The 23,150-nt window shown below is 45.8% G+C and overlaps 1 protein-coding gene across 8 annotated transcripts in view; it reads left to right on the top strand.

The window, feature by feature from the left end:
• The window catches only part of Ttc39a (tetratricopeptide repeat domain 39A), a 47,715-nt gene extending 32,207 nt beyond the window's left edge, over positions 1 to 15,508 (top strand). For 5 of the 8 annotated variants that reach the window (XM_076934464.1, XM_034502492.2, XM_076934465.1 and 2 more), the window contains exons 8-18: positions 222 to 287; positions 1,794 to 1,902; positions 2,331 to 2,398; positions 2,479 to 2,538; positions 3,714 to 3,875; positions 9,535 to 9,626; positions 11,324 to 11,444; positions 13,006 to 13,117; positions 13,485 to 13,599; positions 14,275 to 14,391; positions 14,822 to 15,508. In XM_076934464.1, coding sequence (XP_076790579.1) covers positions 222 to 287; positions 1,794 to 1,902; positions 2,331 to 2,398; positions 2,479 to 2,538; positions 3,714 to 3,875; positions 9,535 to 9,626; positions 11,324 to 11,444; positions 13,006 to 13,117; positions 13,485 to 13,599; positions 14,275 to 14,391; positions 14,822 to 14,945 — 1,146 coding nt within the window. In that variant the 3' untranslated portion in view covers positions 14,946 to 15,508. Of the gene's footprint in view, positions 1 to 221; positions 288 to 1,793; positions 1,903 to 2,330; positions 2,399 to 2,478; positions 2,539 to 3,713; positions 3,876 to 9,534; positions 9,627 to 11,323; positions 11,445 to 13,005; positions 13,118 to 13,358; positions 13,600 to 14,274; positions 14,392 to 14,821 lie in introns of those variants that run through there. The other 3 variants (XM_076934470.1, XR_013110519.1, XM_076934469.1) reach the window with 3 other exon arrangements.
• The last annotated feature ends 7,642 nt before the right edge of the window (positions 15,509 to 23,150 follow it).

The following is a 23,150-nucleotide window of genomic DNA, read 5'->3' as shown; positions in this document are numbered from 1 at the left end:
GGGTGTTCCAGGTAGAGGGAACAGTATGGGCTGGGTCAGAGAGACATGCAGATGCCGAGCCTGCTTGTGAAGGAAGGAGCTGCTCCAGGAAACGGTGTCAAGGCTGGCATGAGTCTGGAAGGGGAGGCTGCTCTCTCACCAGAGTAAAGGGTCAGCCGTGGGTAGGCTCCTCTGACTTCCCCAGGATGCCCTCTATACACCTACTGCCTCTGATCCCACAGACCCTGTCCATGCTTCCCACTAGGATCCTGAGGCTACTGGAGTTTGTCGGGTTTTCAGGAAACAAGGTAAATGCCCACCTTTGGGTACCCGCCATCTGCCCAGTCCACAGCTAGAGCTGGGCTAGACAAGGTGGGGCTGAGGGACCATGGCCTGGTGCCAGTCTTGGATCAGATCTCTCTCTGTGTATGTCCCTGGAGCCAGTCCAGACCTCTGAGCCTCAGGCTTCCCTCAGGGTTTGTGAGGCCACAGATCTCTCCCCGCCTGGCCGTAAGGGTAGAGATGAGGGTAGCCCCATCAGAAACTGAGGCCACATTGTCTTCCCATGGCGTGTGTTAGGAACCTGATCTCCCCTTGGTCACCTGCTCACTTCCAGGCCTTGAGCTAATCCTTTCATCTAGGGCCAGCTTTTGGTGCCCCTACAGCGTCTGAGAGCTGTGCAAGGGGCCCTTCTGTGCATCAGATTTTGAGAAGAACCAGGAAGCAGAACAGGGAGGTCACCTTCAGGAGGGGGCCAGTGTGGTGAAAGGGGCACTGTCCAGGACGTCAGGAGTCATCCCCAGCCTCCTCCCCTTCTTCCCATGATGCTAGACAATTCCCTTTTCCTTATGAGCTTCCTCTCTGTGAAATAAGAGGCTTCACATTGTCCTGAAGATGCTGGGGGAGGGTCTTCTCTGTAGCCCTTTCTGATATCAGACACATATGGACCACTAGTTTATGGTTTACCTGTTATTTTTCCCAAAATGACATCATTTTTACCTAAATTTATTTAAAGGAAATGTTATTATGCAAAACCCATTTTATTTAATCATGAAAAAAAATCATTAAGAGGCCCTTACAAAGCCAGGCATGATGGCTTACAGCTTTTAACACTAGCACTTAGTAGACAGAGGCTGCCTGTGTGGCTTCTCTTTGTGGGTGAGAGCTGAGTTGTGTGAGCCAGGATCTGGGGCTTCCCCAGGGCACCATCAAAAGGGCAGAACACAGAGGAAAAAAACATACCACAAGCAAGGCTCTGTGGCTCCTCAGGCCCACCCTTGGCCCAGGGAAACCCCCTGTCTGTGGCACTCAGCTGGAGGCTCCAGGGCCTGGTGGGTTGCTCCCTAGAGCAGGCAATTGGGTAGGGGAGTCTCCGTAAGGCTGAGGTGGGAAGGTCAGCCCTAACCCGCAGCCGCAGCTTGGGCAGAGCATATCCCACAGCGGAGAAGCTGTGGAGGATTTGAGGCAGGCCAGGCCTGTATTTGAGCAAGGGCATGAACTCTGAGGAAGATCAACGGAGACTAGACACACAAGTTAGGTCTGGTCCCAGAGATGTTCTGGAACATTCTCCCCCAGCAAGCCTTTCAAGGCCCCAGGCTTCCTGGAACCATCAGCACCAGCTTGCGGTTAGGATTACTTTCCTCAAGCCATTCCTCCTCCCCTCTCCATCTCTCCATCTGCATGCACTCTTGACCCTCTCATGGGGTCGCGAGGCCAGTCCTTTGCTCAGAATCATAGTCCTGGCACCACCTCCCCTGGCTCTGGAGAGCAGACATCTCGTGGGTGCCCACCTAGCCTGTCTTCTTGTCTCCCAGGACTACGGGCTGCTTCAGCTGGAGGAGGGCGCAACCGGGCACAGCTTCCGGGCAGTACTGTGCGTCATGTTGTTGCTGTGTTATCACACCTTCCTCACCTTCGTGCTCGGTAGGAGGCCCAGTATGCAAGATGGAGGGTTCCTGGGTGAGGGGCTGCACACCCTGCTCAGGCTCCCAGCACTGGGGCTGAGCCAGGTCAGGGGGCCTGAACCTGGCCTGCTGAACATCCACTTCCTCTCTGCACAGTGTTCCATCTGTGAAATGGGGGTAATTGTGCCACCTTGTGGAAAGTATGAAGATGCTGTCCCAGTCTTCTGGGTGCAGACTGAGAAATGGCCTCCAAATTATTGAGCCTGTGATGTGATGGGGCAGTATCCACATTAGCTTAAGTCTCCTACCACTCTACAGATAGGGAGAATCGTTGTGCCATCCCACAAGGGAAAGACTGAGGTCCCAAGAAGGCTTTGGCAGGTTGCTAGAGGGAGCACAGGCCCCAGCAGTGGTAACCGGAGCAATGTACCTCCCTGCAACCTCCAGGTACTGGGAATGTCAACATCGAGGAGGCAGAGAAGCTGCTGAAGCCCTACCTGAACCGATACCCCAAGGTGAGACCAACTGCTGCTGGGCACCCCCTCCCCAACAGGACCAATTGGACCCACACGGATCCTCACGAATATCATTGCAGGGTGCCATCTTCCTGTTCTTTGCTGGGCGGATTGAAGCTATCAAAGGAAATATTGATGCTGTGAGTGATATGAGGCTTTCTTGGGATATCCTAGTCCAGCGAGAGATTAGACATATAAAGGCATACTTGGGGATAGGGTGAGCCCATGAAGGGGGAGGGGTGGGAGACACATTCTGTTGTAGGTGGTCTGGGAGGAGACAGGTGGTACTGTAGGCTTTTGATAGGAAGATACAGGATTCTGACATTGCATGGGTGACTAGGCTGGATGTGGTGAATAGGGTGGGGGTGCGAGTGAGGTAGGAGGGGAAAAAGCCATGGAAAGGGATTGAGCAATGTTTCTCAACCTGTGGGTTGCCATCCCTTTCACAGGGATCACCTAAGACCATCAGAAAATTTAGATATTTACAGTTCACAACAGTAACAAAATTACAATTATAAAGTAGCAATGAAAATAATTTTATGGTTGGGGGAATCACTACAACATGAGGAGCTGTATTAAAAGGTCACAGCGTTAGGAAGGTTGAGAACCACTGAATTAGAGGCAGGGAAAATCACAGTCATGGCAAAGTCCAGAGAACTCTGCCAATATAGACTACATTGTAGAGTCCTGGAAGTCTCCAGCCAGCCCTCTCAGGATAAATCCCTGGATGTGGGTAACCATGGAAACTACTGGAATCTTTGGTGTTTTCTTGGAGGCCTAGACATTATTATATCAGTATATTAACACCCTCTGGCACTGGGTAGATGGCCCAGTTAGTAAGCTGCTTGGCACAAAAGGACAAGACCTGAGTTTAGTCCCCAGCACCCACATGAAAAAGCCAGACATAGTGGCATGAGGTTTGTTGACCAGCCAGCCTGGCCTAATTGGGGAACCCCAGGTCTCAGTGAGGTACCCTGTCTCAAAACAAAGATGGATAGCTCCAGAGGAAAGACACTTGAGGTTGACTCCGCCCATATCTAGTCACATGAACACACAGGGATGGGAACATTACAGTAGTAACAGCCTGTGCTTCCTGTCCTCCCCTGCTGTGTGCTCGGCCCCAAGCTTTCATTCAGTGACCAGATCTCTAGAATCCAAATGGGAGGCAACCATCATGAATAATAGCCTTTAGTGTCGAGCCAGTACAGGAAGCCAGATTCCCTGGCTTCCAGACCATCGAGCCTTGGAGAGTTAAAGGGTGCAGAGGATGTGGGGTCGGGTGGCCCTCCCTATGCTGACCTGTGGTTGTCCGCAGGCTGTCCGGCGGTTTGAAGAATGCTGCGAGGCCCAGCAGCACTGGAAACAGTTTCACCACATGTGCTACTGGGAGCTGATGTGGTGCTTTACCTACAAGGGCCAGTGGAAAATGGCCTACTTCTACGCTGACCTGCTGAGCAAGGAGAACTCCTGGTCCAAGGTGAGCTGACACTGTGGGTCAGGGGTCACCCAGATAAGCCGAGGAGCCTCAGAGCTAAGGGCCAAACCCCTAACTGAACACAGATGTGTCCACTGGGATCTAAACAGAACCAAGTGTTTGAACTGGACTCAGGGTTGGGAGGATCTAAAAGCTGTGACAAGCAGAGAAGCTGGGTTTGGTGCTGGGGATTGAGTCCAGGGCCTTGTTTGTCCGTGCTACATATCCCCAGCCTCCTGAGCTACATCCCTCCAACTCTAGAGTGTCAGCATAGCTACTTATCACAAGGAACACAGACATGTCTCACGTGTCTAGCATGTGCTGGCTACTGTGGCAGGGGTGGTTTTCTTCTGCACCATCCAAGTGTGGCAGCCATCAGCCACATGGACACACCAAGCATGGGACATACCTAGCACCACCAAGACACTGCTTACACTTTATTTTTAAAATCAAATGGCCTCAAGTATGTCTAAGGAAGCAAAATGTTTGAGGGGAGTCAGGAGGAGAGTCAGGAGGAGGTCTTGGAAAGAGGAGTGTGAGAATACAAAGCGGATCCAGAGCAAGAAACACACAGACGGGCGCAGGGCCCTGCTGAGGGGTCAGTGTCCACTGGGTGAGGGCTGTGTTATGAAGTGGGGCCTGTGCCAGAAGCCACTTGCTGGAGGCTGACAGGTTACTGTCTACCTGCCACAGCCTGGGTTCCTATTCCAGTGGAGGTAAACATCTGTGGAATTCAAGGGCTAACAGCTGACCCCAGGGAGAGAGGCCTTGGATCAGAAGAGGTTGTGGTCCACCTGTGGCCCTGGATGACTTGACTGTGCACGAGTCACTGCACACTCCAGCCTGACTCCTGGTTGTCTGTCAGGATGGGAATAGGGAGGCCAGAGAGAGAAAGTGTTTTCACAGGCAAAAGCCCAGAGGGGCTGTGGAAGGGTGGGGAAGAAATGCCACCAGATGATCCTGTGGAGGAGTTTGGGGCAGGTCATAGACAGCCTGAGAGCCTCTGGCTTTATTATATATGACTGGGGCAGAAAGGGCCTGGTATCCTTGTGCTTGCTGGGCACTCTTGGTGCCAGGCCTTAACCTAGGCCAGGATACAGAGGGAACAAAGGGAAGACTGGAGGCACATCCTGGAGAGACATGAAGCACGGAAGATACAGTGTTTGATGCTGGCTTCCAGTGAAAAAACTCCCCAGTCAGGGACAACATTGGGACAGTCAAGGGGTAGGCCATGTGTGTCTTGAAGGACTGTTTGGGCTGCAGGGCTGCAGAGGGGAGCCCCTCTCTCTGATCTAGAGTAGGGCAATGGCTGGGATTAAAAGCTTGTGCCACCATGTCCAGCTGTCATAGGGCTTTTAAAGTCTTATCCGGCATCCTCCTGTGGCTCACTCATCTCCATCTGTCTCTATCCCCTTGATCCATCATGGGACTTATGACTATATGAGACCACACATTAACTATTTTTCATATGTGGTCGCTCCTATCCAATAACTCATTTTGGCTGTGTGCTACAGCATGTATTTGGCACACGGATCTGTTAAGGGGGCCAGACACTGGCTTCCAGAGGTCATCCTCTATTGTTCTTTACCTTTTTTGAGGTGATGTCTCTTCACAGAATATGAACCTTGTCATATCAGCTATATGGGTTTGCCAGTGAACTCTAGGGACCTTTCTGTGTCTGCCCTGCTCCAAGTCCACCCCACTTGCTAGTCCCAAACTGAGGTTACAGACACCTGCAAGAAAAACTAGGTTTACGCATGTGCTGAAGATCTTAACTCAGGCTCTCACACTTACACAGCGAGCATTTTATACACTGAGCCACTACCCAGATGGTTTGTTTTCCTGGCTGGTTTTTGTCAACTTGATATAAGATGGAGCCATCCGAGAGGAGGAAACCAGTGGAGAAAATGCCTCCGTGAGATCAGGTTGTAGGCAAGCCTGTAGATTTTTTTTTTTTTTTTTTTTTTTAAAAGATTAGTGATTGATGTGGGAGGGTGGTGTCACCCTGGGCTGTCACCCTGGGTTTTATAAGAAAACAGGCTGAATAAGCCATGATGACTAAGGCAGTAAGCAGCACCCCTCCAATGGCCTCTTCATCAGCTCCTGTCTTCAGGTTCCTGCTCTGCTTGAGTTCCTGCCCTTGCTGCTTTCTGTGATGAACTCTCATAAGAAACCTTGAGTGAGATAAACCCTTTTGTCCTCTGGTTGCTTCTGGTCATGATGTTTCACCATAACAATAGAAACCCAAACTAAGACTCTCACTCCAGCCCAGGCCTAGCATTCATTATGTAGCTTAAGGCTGTCCTTAAACTTGTGGCCATTCTCCTGCCTTAGCCTAACAATGGATAGGATTACAGGTGAGAGACACCATCTCATGCTAAGATCTTTTAAAAATTATTTTTTTAAGTTAGCACACAAAATTCTTGGTTTTATTGTGACATTTCCATAGATACATGAAAATGTATACAGTGTATATGTATACAGTGTACTTTGGTTATTTTCAGGCCCCTTTTTTCCCAGTTCCCTTCCTTTCTCCAAAGTATTCCTCTTTCTTTCATGTCACATATATGTATCTATATCTATACAGTTCTATATCCACCCATCCACCCATCCACCCATCCACCCATCCACCCATCCATCCATCCACCCACCCATCCACCCACCCATCCATCCACCCATCCACCCATCCACCCACCCATCCACCCATCCATCCACCACCCATCCATCCATCCATCCATCCATCCATCCATCCATCCATCCATCCATCCATCCATTTCTGGTTTGCTTTCTGTTGCCATGATTAACACTATGACTGTGCTGGCTAGTTTTATTTCAACTTGACACAGGCTAGAGTCATCATTAGAGAAAAGGGAGCCTCAGTTGAGACAATGCCTCAAGATCTAGCCACAGGCAAGACTGTGGGGCATTTTCTTACTGATTGATGTGGGAGGGTCCAGACCACTGTGGGTAGTACATCCCTGGGATGGTGGTCCTAGGTTCTAGAAGCAAGCAGGCTGAGCAAGCCATAGGGAGGAAGCCAATAATTGGCACTCCTCCACGACCTCTGCATCAGCTCCTGCCTCCAGGTTCCTGCCCTGCATGAGTTTCTGCCCTCACTGCTTGAGATGATGAACTGTGCATGGAACAGTAAGTAAACTCTTTCCTCCCCAAGTTGCTTTTGGTCATGGTGTTTCATCATAGCAATACTAACCCTAAGATAAATTGGTACCAGAATAATGGAGTATTATTATGACAGACCTAACCATGTTTTGGGGAGAATAATGGAAGGACTTTGGAATTTTGGGCTAGAAAAGCCAACGAGTGTTTAAAGTGTGGTGAGCTGTACTGTGGAAGCTTGGAAGATAATATTGAGAGCAATACAATGAAGGGCTAGCTTGTGACGTTCTAGAAGGAAGTTTGAGAGTCACTTGAAGACTATCAGGGTTGTCTGCTATTTTGAGTTGAGAATCTGTGATTCTGGTTAGCTGGGGCTGAAGAAACAGCCATGATTAACAAGAGATCAGAACCTTTGAAGTAAAATCTTTGCTTTACTGGGACAGTTGATGCTGGTTAGCTGGAGCTAAGAAATTAGCACTGATTAAGAAAAGAGCAGCATCCCTGAGGTGAATCCTGGGAAGCGGTTCCCTGAAGTCAGCACACAGAAGCTAGAGGCGGCCAACATTGTGCCTTACACTGTTAAACTGATAACGTCTAAGTTACCCAGGTAGTACTGGTTTTGGAGGCATGAAGGACTCATGAAATGCAGTGGAAGCTTGGCACTGTGAGAGACCAGGATAGACTGAGAAGGTACAGCCTCAGTAGCAGTTGAAGCTTACTCCTTAGGTATACGCTGAGGAGTGGCATACTCAATTGTATGACAGCTCTATGTTTATGTTTGTGAAGAACATCCATACTGATTTCTATACTGGCCGCAGTGTAGTCTTAGCAGGCTCTAAGGTTCCTCTTTCCCCACATCTTCACCATGTTTGTTGTTGCTGTTTTCTTGAATGTAATTTTGATTTGTGTTTCCCTTATGGCTAAGGATGGTGAACATTTTCCCAAATATTGTCTATATCTGTTTTGAAAACTTATGTATTTTAATTATTGTGTATTATGGTGGGCATGTCATTGTGCGTGTGGACTCTGTTCTTTTTACCCTTTTGTGGGTTCCTGGGATTGAACTCAGGTTGTTACCCTTGTATAACTACTTCTTTACCTGTTGAGTTATTTAGATGACCCCTTCTTTTCTTTTTTTTTTTTTTTTTTTTTTGAGTAGGGTCTCACTTAGCTCAGGCTGACCTCAAACTTACAATGAAGCTAAGAAGAAATTTGAACTCATGATCTACTTGCCCTGACTTCCCAGCCACTGCAGTTACAGATGTGCTTCTCTATGCCTGGATCCCAACTCATTTGCTGATTGGTTGATTGTTAGACTTTTTATAGTCATTTTTTAACAGACATCACAAGGTTTTTGACCTGGTTATTTCACGCTCATTGGAAAGTTTTAAATTCTTAGTTTAAAAACCCAAGTAAACTGAATTTGTTTGGGGACAGTGTTCTAGTAAGAAAGATGTTCCTGGGGTGGGGATGTAGTATCTGTCCCCATTGCTTATGAAACTGATTTTGAATTAGTGCATATGTATTCCTGTTATGTATTACATTCAGAATATATCACAGGTATTCAATCTATAAAACAAAGCTAGGCAGGAAGTACAGTCCCTGGAATGTAGTGCACTCATGTCAGGGGCAGGGGAGACCTACAGGTATGGACAAGGTTGACACCATGTTAAAGGTTCCATGAGGGATTCCACTACACACCTACAAAGATGAGCTTGGCCATGTTTGAAGGGTAGGCCACCTGAGGGTCTGTGCTCCAGCATGGATGGTGCGGGTGAATATTCCAGGATGTCCTGATGATCCCTTTTTCTCCGGTTCTATTTTGATCACTGGCAGGTATTTTCCTTGGCAAAGCTGTCCTGGGAGGCAGCTTTTTCAAAACCTGGCCACTTGAGGGCAGCACTGAGCAAAACACCTCTAACCCTGTCTTTCTTGTGGGACTTAATATGCTTGTAGCATATTAAGCATGTGTAGGTCACTCTGCAGCTGAAGCAGGGCTTCCCACTTTCCCTGTCAAGTGGCCTATGGATCTAGCAGGCAAGGTGTCCTTGCAGACATGTTAAGATGGATTGAGATGAAGGTGTAAAATGAGTGATGCAGGTCTATCACTGAGCCCAGCAAGGGTCCCCTGTTCACGGTTCTGGACCTATACCCCCTTCATATAGTCCCTACAGCAGGTCATCTGTGTCCCATGCATGTCCTACCTATCTACTTCCACTCATATGGGTACCCTTGAGTCTCTGAATCTTCACACTATCCTGCAGGACTACCTGCAGTCACTGCTTCCCAGTAGCACCCCTCTATACTCAGCCGGTCTCAGCAGCCCTGCATGTTGTGTAGGTCTTTCTTGATGGGGCCAAGATGGAGGGGGAGGCTGCTTTGCAGGCACCTAACTCCCACCTCTTAATTCCTTTGCTTCAGCATCCTCCCCTGGGGCCTTAGTGATTATAAATCTTTACAGAACCACAGTAAGGGTTGAATTTCATGTGGCACTCACTGTGATTAGAGGGTAAGCTGCTCCCGTCTCACTCTGCTGTCTCCACAGGCCACCTACATCTACATGAAGGCTGCCTACCTCAGCATGTTTGGGAAGGAAGACTATAAGCCATTCGGGGATGATGAAGTGGAGTTATTCAGGTGGGCCCCATACGGTGCTTACTGTGGACAGACCTGTCGGGCTCTGCTCATGGCTATCTGAGCTGTAGTGATGCGATAGGTACTCCCAGCCCTAAGCTGCCTGTTCCAACATGCCCTGTGCCCTTATTCCACCACTCCATGCCAGTGCTGCTGGTGGTGAGAATCCTGTGAATATTTGTCAGAATCTTCTAGCACTCATCTCTTTCATCTGGTTACTGGGACAGACAAGGACCCTGTCTTGGTCACTTTTCTGGTGCTGTGATAAACCAGTGGTTGCAGGACAAGTCCATCATGGCAGGGATGACAACAGGAGTGCATGGTAAAGGGATGGGCACGGTGACAACTGCAAATGCAAAGCAGAGAGCAAAACCAGAAGTAGGGGAGGCTAAGCATGAACTCTCAAAGTTTGCCCCCAGTGCCCTACTTCCTCTAGCACAGTCAGATTTCCTAAAGCTCCCCCTAAAACAGCACCACCCACTGGCAACCAAGTGTTCAAATCCTGTAGGGAACATTTTTCCTTTAAACCACCAGACTCTGAGGTACAGAGAGTAAGATCTCTCCATCAGTGGAGTTTGCTAGAGCTACAGAGAAGCACAATCCAAGTCATTGAATCAAACCAACAGCATTAAAACCTCTGCCCAGCTAGGACACCTTAGACAATTCTTTTGAGATTGGAATAACAAGTAGGCTAGTTTTACAACTGGAAAAGGTATTTGAAGACCCTGGAGTAGAACCTGGAACCAAGTGGGCCGACCCCCCCCCAGAGTTTGTTATTCTTTTTCATTGTTATTTCATCACTGTATCTTTTCATTATTCTCTTTATCACTTTTTATTTGCCTTTTGTGAAGAGTCAAAAGGTTAACCTGGAGTTGGAGGATGGTGTCTACAGCTCTCCTCCCGTGGTGGTGAGGCTGGCCAGCTTCCTTAACAGGCCTCTGTTAGTGCTGAAACACAGAGCAACCTGTGGCCCCAGCTTACAGAATTCTCCCACAAACCTTGAGAGGAGGTAGTACAATCTATACTTGTGAGGCCAGAGAGGCTCTGCAATGAATACACAGCAAGGAATCTGGGGTGGCCTCACCCATCAGTTGTTTCCTGAACCCACACAGCTCGGGGTCTGAATCTCAGCTACACCCAGTGGCCAGGCAGCTGGCTGTGGGTGAGGCTCCAGTCAAGGCATGCCCAGCTGTGTGCACTTTATTCTATCCTTGAAACAGCTGAGGAGGCCACAGTTCAGGAGGCTGGAGTTAATTAAGGGTTTGAGCTGTTTGTGTAAGTCCCTCCTTTCTCTGGGTGTTGGTCATGGCTGTGAAATTGGGATTAGACTTTTGTGGGCCCTCCCAGGAAGGCCTGGGCGTAGAGGGGAGATAACTAGGAGGCAGGTGGGCCTAGAAGATACCTAGATACATTCTTACACTAACAGCTCTGGAACCTTTGCTCAACCACTTTTGAAAGCAATCAGGTCATGCAGGGACTGTGAAATGAGACCATAACCACAAGCTGGCTTGCACCTTTAAATACTTTTGAGTCAAGCTCTCTTATCATACAGGGTGGAAAGCTGAGGTGTAGACAGGCAGGCAAAGGCTGGAGGCTCTTCTCCCCATGCTCCTGCTCTTTTGTTGCTGGGGACTTGGACATGGTAGACAGGAGCTCTCTCCCACTGACCTGCATCCTCCACCTCTTTCCCATTTCTTCAGGGCTGTGCCAGGGTTGAAGCTCAAGATTGCTGGGAAATCTCTACCCACAGAGAAGTTTGCAATCCGGAAGTCCAGGCGCTACCTCTCCCCCAACCCCATCTCCTTGCCAATCCCTGCTCTGGTGAGTAGGAAGAGAGCCCCTGGGCAGAAGGTGGATGAAAGGACTGGAAAGGGTTTCACAATTCCCCTGGGATGGGAGACAGGCCAGCAGGCTGCAGATGCCTCAAGGACGGAAGGACAGCTCTCCTAGATGCTAGGTAACACCCCAGCCCCAAGCAGAGAGGTCACCTGGCTGTCTTGTTCCTACAGTGACTGTTCTGTTGTCACGGGTTTTAATTGCTATTTACAGTCATCCTCATTAGGTCAACCTTTTCTGAAGTGAGGGCTGGAGTCTTAGGCCAGGTTATGTTTGACTCTGAACAAAACCTTCATGGTAGGGGGTATAAGACCTAAAGCAGGTCAGTAGTAACTTGGAATAGCTCACACAGATGGAGTTAAAACTGAATTCAGAGATGTAAGGCTCCAGAGCCTAAATCCAGGGCCACTGTTAGGCTAATTCCATGGATTACTGGAGCTGGCATCAGCTAAGCTGAGTCCAGAAAAGTAGAAGCTCTGCTCTGCTTGTTGGATAAACTTTCCTGTTCAGTAGTGTGTAACCTTAAAGGGTCCTTCTCACCACTGTAAAGTCAGCTCTTCCTTGGCACCTGGCCCAGTTCTAAAGGATTTCACAGACTGAGTGTGGCAGCAGGTCTGTAATCCCAGCATGAGGAAGTTAGAGGGGCCTCAGGCTACATGGGGAGGTTGAGGCCAGTCTGAACACAAGAGACCTTGTCTCAAAAAGAAAATTAGCTTAAGATGTCCAATAAAGTTACTACTATCAAAATGGGGATGAGTATTATGGGAAGGGTTGAGGTGACTGCCCACAGCTTCTGTAGAACGTCATCTGTGAGTACACTGGAAAGGCAGGCTATGTACTGCTGGCTCTTCTAGAGCCGTTATAGCCAGTTTCTATCTTGAGAACACAGAGCAACTTAAGGAACACTGACCTAAATCTACATTGTAACAAAAACCCTAACAATCTTTAGGGCTTTATAGAAACTGCATTCAGTGTTCATTACCGGTCTTGATGGTTTAGGAAATACGAGTCTAAGCTAAGTTACTGAAGATGAAGATTTAATGAATTTCCTGTCAGTCAAGTCAAGGGAAATGGATCAGGATGTTTTCTGATCTGGATGCTGAGGATGCCATTCTTGAGCCTACTGTTGTAGAGGAAACTTCAACAGTAGCTTCCTCCAATAAGGGAGGCCCTGCCATCTGGATCAGGGAGGGTTCCCTGAACAGTGTTGGGCATGGCTTAGTCCTCAGGGGAGCAGCAGTTAGGATGATGAGAGCGTATGACAGTATTCATGCAAGGTACAGGAGGGAAGTAGCTGAAACCTATTGGCAGTTGGGCCACCCTAAACCCTTATGGAATATATAAGCTTAATGACAAATCCCTGGTAAGGCTGTTTCCACGGTGCCCTAAATCATACAGCTTTACAGACTGGAAGGAGACTTAAAGATGAGGGATCTAAAGGCCTCAAGACCTTTTGAACTGAGCTGCCTGTTGTACAGATGGGAAAACTGAGGAGGCCCTGCTGAGGCAGAGACCTAGGACTGACTTGGCCTAATCCCACTCTCAGGAAATGATGTACATCTGGAATGGCTATGCTGTGATTGGGAAGCAGCCGAAACTCACTGATGGCATGCTCGAGGTGATCACCAAAGCTGAAGAGATGCTGGCAATGGGCCCAGGTGATTACCCTCAGGCTCCTGACCCTGACAGGCTAGGTCAGATCTCTAGATTTCAAGGTTCCTCTGCCAAATATGTCCTTCTCATCCCTCTATCCTACTAACCAGCCTTTTAGAAGACCAGTGTTAGCTTCTCTAAGCAAGTGTCCCCTGTCTCCTTGTCCAGGGCCTTCTCTTGAGCTTCCTCCAGTCAATCCTAATTCACTCTGGAGCCATTATCTCAATATCTGTCTTTTCTTCTCAGATGTGAGTCCCCTGAGGTGAATCATGTCTTGATTCACTTGTGTCCTGGGTTCCACAGAGGGGCTCCCTGAGTAACTGTTGCAGAAGTGAGCAAGCCTACCTTCTTCCCCCACACCTCTATTCTCAGAGAATGAGTACTCAGCAGATGACGACTGCTTGGTCAAATTGCTGAAAGGCCTGTGTCTGAAATACCTGGGCCGAATCCAGGAGGCAGAGGAGAATTTCAGGAGCATTTTTGCCAAGTAAGTGCCTTTGGCTGCTCCCGCTGGGCTTGGCTTCTCTATCCTCCTCCTCCAACCAACTCATTCAGCATACATTTGCTGATGTCTACTCTGTGCCAGGATGAGAGGTATCAGGAAAGGCTATCAGGGAGATGTTCAATTTGGATGATTATAGCTCATGGTTATAATCTTAGAACTCTTTCTGCCTCTGCCTCCCAAGAGTTTGAGGCCAAGATATATCAAGAACCTGTCCTAATAAATAAACACAAATTAATTTGGAAGTTTAGTCAGTAGACAAAAAGAAAGGAGAAAGTTTTTAAGTGGGTGTGCCTGGGCACAGGACATACACCAAAAGCCAGTGACACGGTGAGAACCTTCCCTGCCTAAAACTATAGAGAAAGGCCAGACTAAGAATAAGCAGTATGGCAGATGGTCAGGAAAAGATATGGCAAGGAAGACTGCGTTGTTTGTTTCTAGGACAAAATGGAGCAAGGGTCAGACCAAGATAGGGACCAGGCTTCCCAGTTTAATAGACCAACCTGGAGAAATAGTGGTTGAAACTCAAACAGGGAGGTAAGCTAAGAATGCCAGAAGGCTCTGGTGAAGATCCCAGCTTTCCTAAGGTAAGGATTTGAAGTTCTGAGAAGGCTGTAGAGAGGACCTGAAGGGTGGGCCATGTCTGCTTCTGTTTTGCAGTGAAAAGAAGATTAAATATGACCATTACTTGATTCCAAATGCCCTACTGGAGCTGGCCCTGCTATTTATGGAGCAAGGCAGAAATGAAGAGGCCATCAAACTCCTAGACTCTGCCAAGTAAGGCTTGGTCAATCCTTCTATTTCCTCTCTGTGCTCCCTTTGAACTGAGGTACCCAGGGAACAGTGAGGTTGCTGGCAAAGGCAGTGTTCTGGGAACACAGTTCTGACATGCTACAACAGAGCTTTTCCCTCAGTTTACAAATAACTGGCTAGAATTCTTGAGACAGGAAGCAAGCTTCCAATGCGCCCCCACTCCCCAAGCCTGCTGTAGAGCTGGTATAAAGACCTAAGCCCCCAACAGGACCAAGAGTGATAAGAGAGTAACCCCATTAAATAAGCTTTCTGTTGGGGGCAGGGCTCGACTGAGTCTTGAATCCCTTCAAAATCCTAAAAGTTGTATATGGGTGAGGGTAGTATCTCACATAGCTCAAATGGGGGACTGCCAGAATAGCCCAGCTTCACCTGTCTGATCCTCTGCTCCCCTTAGGCAAAACTACAAGAACTACTCCATGGAGTCAAGGACACATTTTCGAATCCAGGCAGCCACACTCCAGGCCAGATCTTCCCTAGAAGATGGCAACAGATCTCTAGTCTCATCAGTGTCCTTGTAGCTTTCTGCAGCACTCTCGAGCTGGAAGATGAACAGACAGCTAGCTGGACAAGAGCTACTGGAAACATTTCAAAAGATCACCTCCCCCTGCCCTGCCCTTCCTTGGGGTCCACCTGGTGCTTCAGTGGGATTGCACAAGAGTATCTGTGCAGAAGCAAAGACAGCACTTTTACCAGTGTGGCCAAAGCCTTCACACATACGGGTACTTGTTCTACACTGTGATGTTTAAGAGAATGTATGAACAGTTTACATTTCTTTAGAAATACATTGATGGGATTATAGTTGGTGTTAAAAAAAAACCTAACCCACCCCCCCCCCCAAACAAAAACCCCAGACTGCCTGTAAATCTGTTTACTTCCTGATCTGGAAGTAATCCCTCTCCATGCTATCAAAGGCCAAACTGCTTTTCAAACCTCAGATTTTGAGGATATGAGCTCCTAGCATCTGAGACTTTGGCTTCAAAGTTCTACATTGCAAATTCCATGACAACTGGAACTACACAGTGAGACACTGGGTCTAAAAAATATAAATAAATAAAACAAATCAAGTTGCTAACATTTGAAATCAAGTTTTCATATAAATTTTTGTCTTCTAACTGGAAAAAAAAAGGCAAGAGAATCAGAAGTTCAAGGCCATTCTTGTGGAGTATGAAGCCAGATGAAGTACTTAAGACCCTTATTTAAAACTAAAACATACATGGAAAAGATCTGGCAATTGTAAGCCTTAACACAAAACAAACAAGAGGCTACCCTACAGCCTGTTAATTATGTCAGCCAAAACAAAACACTTTATCATGATCCCTTTTCTCACTTAAATCTGCTTTTTTTTCCCCCCTGAACTAGACAAAAGAATCCTTTCTACAGACCTTTACAAGTATGTCCTTTTTCTAAAGCCTAGATGCTGGGGAGACCAACTTGAGCAGGATAGGGTGAGGAGTGATTACACAGCAGCTACTGAATGAGGGTGAGCCCTTGAGGCCGCTAACATCATGCCGAAGCAGCACCGGTCACATGACACTAACACATGATTTGTAAAACTGAAGCTTACAAAACTGCTTTTGCGGCCATTTTAAACTGTCTGTTGCTGATTCCCTGCTGGACTTCATTTAACGAGCCCATTTTTACCTCAATTGCCTTGGTTGCAGTCTGGCTAATGACAGTTCAGTGGATTAGGCCTCTTGTACTCCACCTGTAGCTTCTGAGATAGTCTGGAAAGAGAACACAGGTTCCTAAATCTTATCCTATCCTAGGCTCCTTCATGTCCTGAGTCAGAAGTCATTCTAGGCCACCTTTTCTCTAGTGCAGACTTTCATAGCACCTCAGCCCTGTGGCAGACTGTGGCAGCTGGGAAGCCCAGAGGGCAAGTGATCCTCACTGAAAGTCCAAATCTTGCACTACCAATGGACCAGCTACCAGGGGAGCAGCAACTATGTCCCTTGGCTATGCAGTCTAGCTCATGCTCATTGCTCTGCAGGGTGGGTGGATGTATGCTGGTCCCTATCAGCTCTCCCACACCTTGGCAGATTTCCCTATTTCCTTATCTCTTGAGTCAGAGTGGGAGTGTTTCCAAGACAGTAATCATTTACAGCAAAAAGCCACAACCTGACACCAAAATGAGGCCCCCAAAAGGCCAACCTCAACCCAAGGCTTTGCTTGGTCCAGGTAAGAGATTCTCAGGAAGAATTACTCGAGAAGCCTTCAGAAATTCTCAGCAGGCTGGGACCATTTAACAAAGCAATTAGTTTAGAATTCTTTAATTCTAAGATGATGAAGAACCAACAATCTCCCGTTTTACTCCAAATACACAGCCTTTCAGAGTGCCTCTTCAACAATAATTTTCTGATGTCCTCATACTCAGTTAAATGAGAAGGCTGGATTCTAAAATCATAAATCGGAACATCTCATACCTGTCAGCTACTGCTTTTAGGTTAAAAGGTGTTCCACTGGGGTTAGCACAGCTTCTCTAAAATCAGGGGAGAAGTTCAATATTGACCAATAAGGTAAACCCACAACCAACCTCATTTGGAAACTTGAAAATCCATTCCTAAATGACCAACTATAATTGTTTCCATTGCATAAAGTCAGTTAATGAAATAGAGCTCTTTGGAGACATACAGTTGCCAGTAGACTATAGTTGATAAGCAGACTTTCAGTCAGACACATCACAGCTAACACCTTGAAAATGACTGGGACAGGCTGTTTTGCTTCACAGTAAGGAACACGTCACAATTTTAGATATCTAGCTGGACATGCTGACACATACCTATATTCTCAGTGCTTGAGTAGTAGAGGTAGAAAATTAAAAATTTATGCTGGGCACTCCAGAAGCACATCTCCAAGTTCAAGGCCAGCCTAGTCTACAGAGTGAGTTCCAGAGCACTCAGGGCTACAGAGAGAAACTGTCTCAAAAAAAAAAAAAAAAAAAAAAAAAAAGATAAAAAAAAATAAAGGAAATTTGCTACAATGCTATATATTGAGTTCAAAGTCGGGAGGGGCTGAGACCCTGCTTCAACAAATCATTGAAACAAAGGGGGGGAAAAGCCTATATTCTATGGGAAAAAAAAACTAGTAAATTAAGTGCTCACATCTGCTAGTTGCTAGCAAACTAGTTGTAACACTGTGAGGGACTGAATGCTTTAAAGATGTGAAAACACAGGTTAAATAACTTGCTGAAGATCACAAACCCATTTCCATCACAAATATTATGCTTCAAATATCTGAAGCCAAAGCTGAATTCTAAAGGATATCCTATGCTAAATTGTTGACCAATTTATTATCAGTTTCATGCCAGAGTTACCCTGACTCTTGTGGCATCATTAAAGATGGAAGAGGTACCCACTAATTCCACCTTTGAAAATATTTCTAACACATGCTACATAAGACATGGGTCCCTATTCTGCAATGGTACCGTGGGATACTGAGAGGGTCTCATCTAAGTTCAACAAATCCAAAAGAAAACAAAATCAGCTAAACAAAACCTACACTTAACAGAAGTAGGGCTGAGAAGGTGGCTCAGTGAGTAAAGTTGCTTGCTGACAAGTATGAGGACCCAAATTCCAATCCCAAACATCCATGTTAAAAAGAGAGAGAAAGTGAGAGAAAAAAAAGCTAGATGGAGAAGTGCGCCATAGTCCAGCACTGTGGCAGCAGAGACAAGTAGATCCCCAGAGATCATATACATACACACACACCAGATTCCCTGGAGCTGTCTGAAGTGGATGTTGGGACTAGACTAGGCTTGCCTTGAACTCAAGGCCACCTGTCTGTGCCTCCTTTGTGCTTGGGGTTAAAGGTGTGTACCACTATGTCCAATGGATGCTGGGAATTTAGGTCCTCTGCAGGTTTAGTACATGTTCTTAATAGCTGAGCTATTTCTTCAGATTCCAATTATAATTATGTCTTTAGTTGTGAAAGTTAATTATGTCTTTAGCTGTGGAGTACAAAGCCATCCTGGGCTTCAAAAAACAAACTAACCGGGCTGGTGAGATGGCTCAGTGGTTAAGAGCACTGACTGCTCTTCCAGAGGTTATGAGTTCAAATCCCAGCAACCACATGGTGGCTCATAACTATCCATAATGAGATCTGATGCCCTTATATGGGTGTCTGAAGACAGCTACAGTGTACTTACATAAAATACATAAAAAATTTAAAAAAAAAATTTAAAAAAAAAAACAAACTAACCAATTTTTGTTTTTTGAGACCTGATCCTATGAGGATCCCAGACTCAACTGGTGTTTTACAGATACAACTACCACTTGCGCACTGGGCACTCCCTATTTTAGTTGTTAAAACATCTATGAATGCCTGCTCAAGCAGACACATCTAGCTCAAATGATCCATAGGTCAGAATCTTAAAAAAAGGCCCTGGGCACCCACAGAATGGTTCAGTGTTTGACATGCAGGCCTGACTACCTGAGTTTGATCCCTGGAATCCATAAGTGAAAGAGAACTAATTCCAATGTTATCTCCTCTATATGCCTGCCAAGTGCTTCATACTATTAACAATGACTAAAATTATGGAAATAAATCATAGCAGTTCCTTAGAGAAGGCAGGGCTTTGGTATGATGATTAAATTAGGCTGTCTCTAGTGCTGCCATTAAGGCCACTAGTTTTTGGCTTTGCTCCTGTATTAGGCATTCTCTTCAAGTGGCTTCTTTACATGACAAGATACATGGCAGTCACTTCAGGCCTCCTGTTCTTCACAGTTTATGACTAGCAGCACAAAGGGTTTCTTCTAACTTTTTGCAAAGTTCTTCTAACTTTGCAAAATGCAGGGTCAGTACATAATTTGGCCTGGCTCAGCATCTATCACTTAGGCAACAAGTTCAAAAGTTTAAGTCGCAGACTATTATTAGCATCATTTGTGAACTTGTTAAGGACATTCTCAGATCTAGAAGCTGCATGCTAAAGTCTTCCAAATGAATCTGACGCACTCAAGTCCCTCAAGCACTGGCTAGAGACTGGGTCACAAGAAAGGCAGCAATTCTATCAATTTGCTGCTGTTCCTTCTTGCTGCCTCCCAGTACGTTCTGAGACTGGGTCTCCTTGTGTAGTGTTGGCTGGCCTAGAACTGAGTGATCCACCTGCCTTTGGTTTACATGTGCCACCACGCTCAGCTTCCAACTGTTTATCAGACCTCCTTCCCCACCAGACATGGTCAGATTCCTCTTTTCATTTACAAAACAAGTGTCATGCTTCTGTGGAGGCTTATTCTGATAAGGAAGAGAGATAAGCATGTAAACAATAGAGTAAAAATAAATGTGTGCTGTTTAGTTCAGAAGTAGTCAGCTATAAACAGTGTACAAAGCAATCTAGAGGGAAGACATGATAGTGTAAAAAGGCTAAAGCATTTTACATTTACTGCACTTTACAAGGCAGAGGAAAAGGCTAGATGGCATTCCTAAGACAGCCATTTCACACACACACACACACACACACACACACACACACACACACACACACACACACACACACACACACGTGTGAAATGTGGAGCAGAGAGCAGGCATCAGCAGGAATACAAGTTGCTGGTGTTCCAGACTGAGGACCTAGAGCCGAACAAGACCCAGAGGAAATGAAGTTTAAGATGTACAAGGATGTTATCATCCTCCAAATGGGAACCTCTTCTTCAACAGCCCAGGTTGCTCTTTGACCTTCATGTATACACACATGTATTTAACACACACAAAACTTACATCGAGGGATAATTTTTAGTAATAACCATCATGGCCTGACATTCAGTGTTATGAAAAGCAAACTACTCTATAAAGTGAAAAATTGTGCAGGTAATTCTGAAACTCCTTTTATAAAGGACTTAATAGAACACTGGACCTAATGAGAACATTATGGATCAGTAAAAAAAAAGGTCATAAACTGTCTTATCTAGATTTTTCTGTACCAATGTTAAAACAGCATGGAAAAACAGCAAAGGACACATGGCAAGAAGCCTATGTAGCCTTTTCTATGACTTCAGTCACAAATAATTAACAAGTCTCCAACACTCTTATTGTCAACCAGCTAGGAAAACAAAACACCACAATGTACCAAAGCAAATGTTACAGTAGCTTGGGAAAGGATTATCTACCAATTATTCCAAACTCTGCCAGTCCATCGAATGGCTTGGAGACTGTAGTGGTTTGGTAAGAAATGTCCCCATAGCCAGGCAGTGGTGGCCCACACCTTTAATCCCAGCACTTGGGAGGCATAGGCAGGCGGATTTCTGAGTTTGAGGCCAGCCTGGTCTACAGAGTGAGTTCTAGGACAGCTAGAGCTACACAGAGAAACCCCGTCTCAAAACAAACAAACAAACAAACAAACAAAAAAAGAAAACAAACCAAAAAAAAAGGAAGGAAGGAAGGAAGGAAGGAAGGAAGGAAGGAAGGAAAGAAAGAAGGAAGGGAGAAAGAAAGGAAGGAAGGAAGGAAGGAAGGAAGGAAGAAAGAAAGAAAGAAAGAAAGAAAGAAAGAAAGAAAGAAAGAAAGAAAGAAATGCCCCCATAGGCTCACACAGCTCAACACCTGGTTCCCTGCTGGCAGTACTGCCTAGCCAGAGATCCTTGCTTGTATTTCACGAGTAGGTTAGGTTATAGCTCACCCCACCTTCCAGTTTCTCTTTGCTTCCTGTGTGCTTCAGCTGCTACCATGACTTTTCTACCATTATGCAAATCTAGACTAGCTTCTGAAACAAGCCCAAATAATCGTAAGTAAAATGAAAAGTGAAAAATGTATTCTCTCTCTGCAACTCAAGGGAGGAGTCTGTTACTAAATTCAGATCCTACACAGAAGTACCTGAGGATGGCCTTAGACTCTGATACTCTTGCTTTCACCACCCAATTGTTGGGATTACAGACATGTGCCTGAACATTCTAGGCTTCTAACACAAAACAGAATGAAAGTTCTTTCAGGGACCATTTTTGATACCTGAGAGGTAATTATCATGCGATCAATCCCTGATTATATATAATAAATGACTGTATTTTAAACAAAATTAGCACCTAAGAGTCATCTTGAGAGAGTGTGTTAGTTACAACAGGAGCCACAAACTGCCTTTTCTCTGCTTCTTTCCCAAACCCTCCTTGTGTTCATAAATTTCAAAACTTAAGGTTAAAAATGAGTTTGAACTTAAGATATGTTAAGAATGTATTAAGAAATGTTAAAATACATTTGCATGCACATGCAAGCAAATAACTAAAAAATGATTGCTGCAAATGATACCTACATAATCCCAGTACTAAGGAAGCCAACACAGGAGGACTACCATAAGGTTACCTCGTCTACACAGTGAGCACTAGGCCAGCCTGGGTTACAGAATAAGATCCTATCTCATAGGATCAGACATACCGATTGTACCTAGGTATCCAGGCTAGTTGTTGTTACTGGGGCTGAACTCAGGGCCTCTAGTGAGGTAGGAAGGTGCTCTACCACCAAGCTTCATATCCCCAGCACATAATAATAGCATCATTCTAAGTGTATCTAAGAAACTTACCTTTTGTCCTTTTTACCACTTTCAGTCAAGACCACACAGGCCGCTCTGGTTCAACAAGCTGTTTTTTATAATGCTTGCTTCTGTGGCTGGAGAAAGGCTCAGCACTGGCTGCTCTCCCAGAGGACTGTATATATATGCCATTTTCAGAACCCACATGGCCACTCAACTGTCTGTAACTCCAGTTCCAAGGGCCTGGACACCCTTCTCTTCTGGCTTCCATAGGCACCAGGAACACAAATGTTGCACAAACATACATGCAGGCAAAATATCCATACACATAAATAAAATATAAAAAATTTTAAAGTTTTTGTCCTAATGACAGAACTTTTAATGTAAAGAACCTCAATGTCCTATGTTCTATGAAATATACAGACACACACAGAGATAGGGTAAGTCTTCCATTACCAATTTAAGAGATTCTTTGTAAGAATGTTGTCTTATTTAGGGTTTCCATTGCGGTGAAGAGACACCATGACCAAGTTGCAACTCTTATAAACTCTTATAAAGGACACCATTTAATTGGGGCTGGCTTACAGGTTCTGAGGTTCAGTCCATTATCATTATGGTGGGAGCATGGCAGCGTCCAGACAGGCATGGTGCTGGAGTTCTACATCTTATTCCAAAAGCAAACAGAAGACTGTCTCTTACACAGCTAAAAGCCCACCCCCACAATGACACAATTCCTCCAACAAGACCACACCTACTTCAACAAGGTGACACCTCCTAATAGTGCCATCCCCTGGGCCAACCACCACAAATATAAACAAAGTATATCTAAGCAGTTCAACCTGCCTCCCCTTCCTCCTTGTCCTTGGTTAGGCTTTCTAGACATCTCAAATCTCATAGCCACGCTGGAGCAAATCTTGCCCATTTCCACATGTTACACCTGCTTTAGGAAATTTAAAGCAAAATACTTCCCTAAGCTTTAAACTGATGTGTAAAGAAAAGGATTTGGGATAAAGTCCAAGGCCTTAATATTATGTAACAGCTGCCCCTAAGGTGACCTGCTTATTTTTCCTGACATACACACAGAAAAACAGAACAGTAAACATTTTGTGTGTCTGTGTGTAAAAATTTTATGTTTCTTTAAAAAAAAAAGATTAGATAATCTGGGGAACATGTAACCAACTCTTAACTTTAAGCCCTTCATGGCTATAACTTTCAACAATTTAGCAGATACCAAAAACTGATGGTTGTGGACATAGTTATGTGCAAAATAAAG

This window comes from Arvicanthis niloticus, chromosome 5 (assembly GCF_011762505.2).
Source record: "Arvicanthis niloticus isolate mArvNil1 chromosome 5, mArvNil1.pat.X, whole genome shotgun sequence".
Classification (NCBI taxonomy): Eukaryota; Metazoa; Chordata; class Mammalia; order Rodentia; family Muridae; genus Arvicanthis; species Arvicanthis niloticus.
Note: the sequence above shows the minus strand (reverse complement) of the source record. Positions and strands in the feature narration are given on the sequence as shown.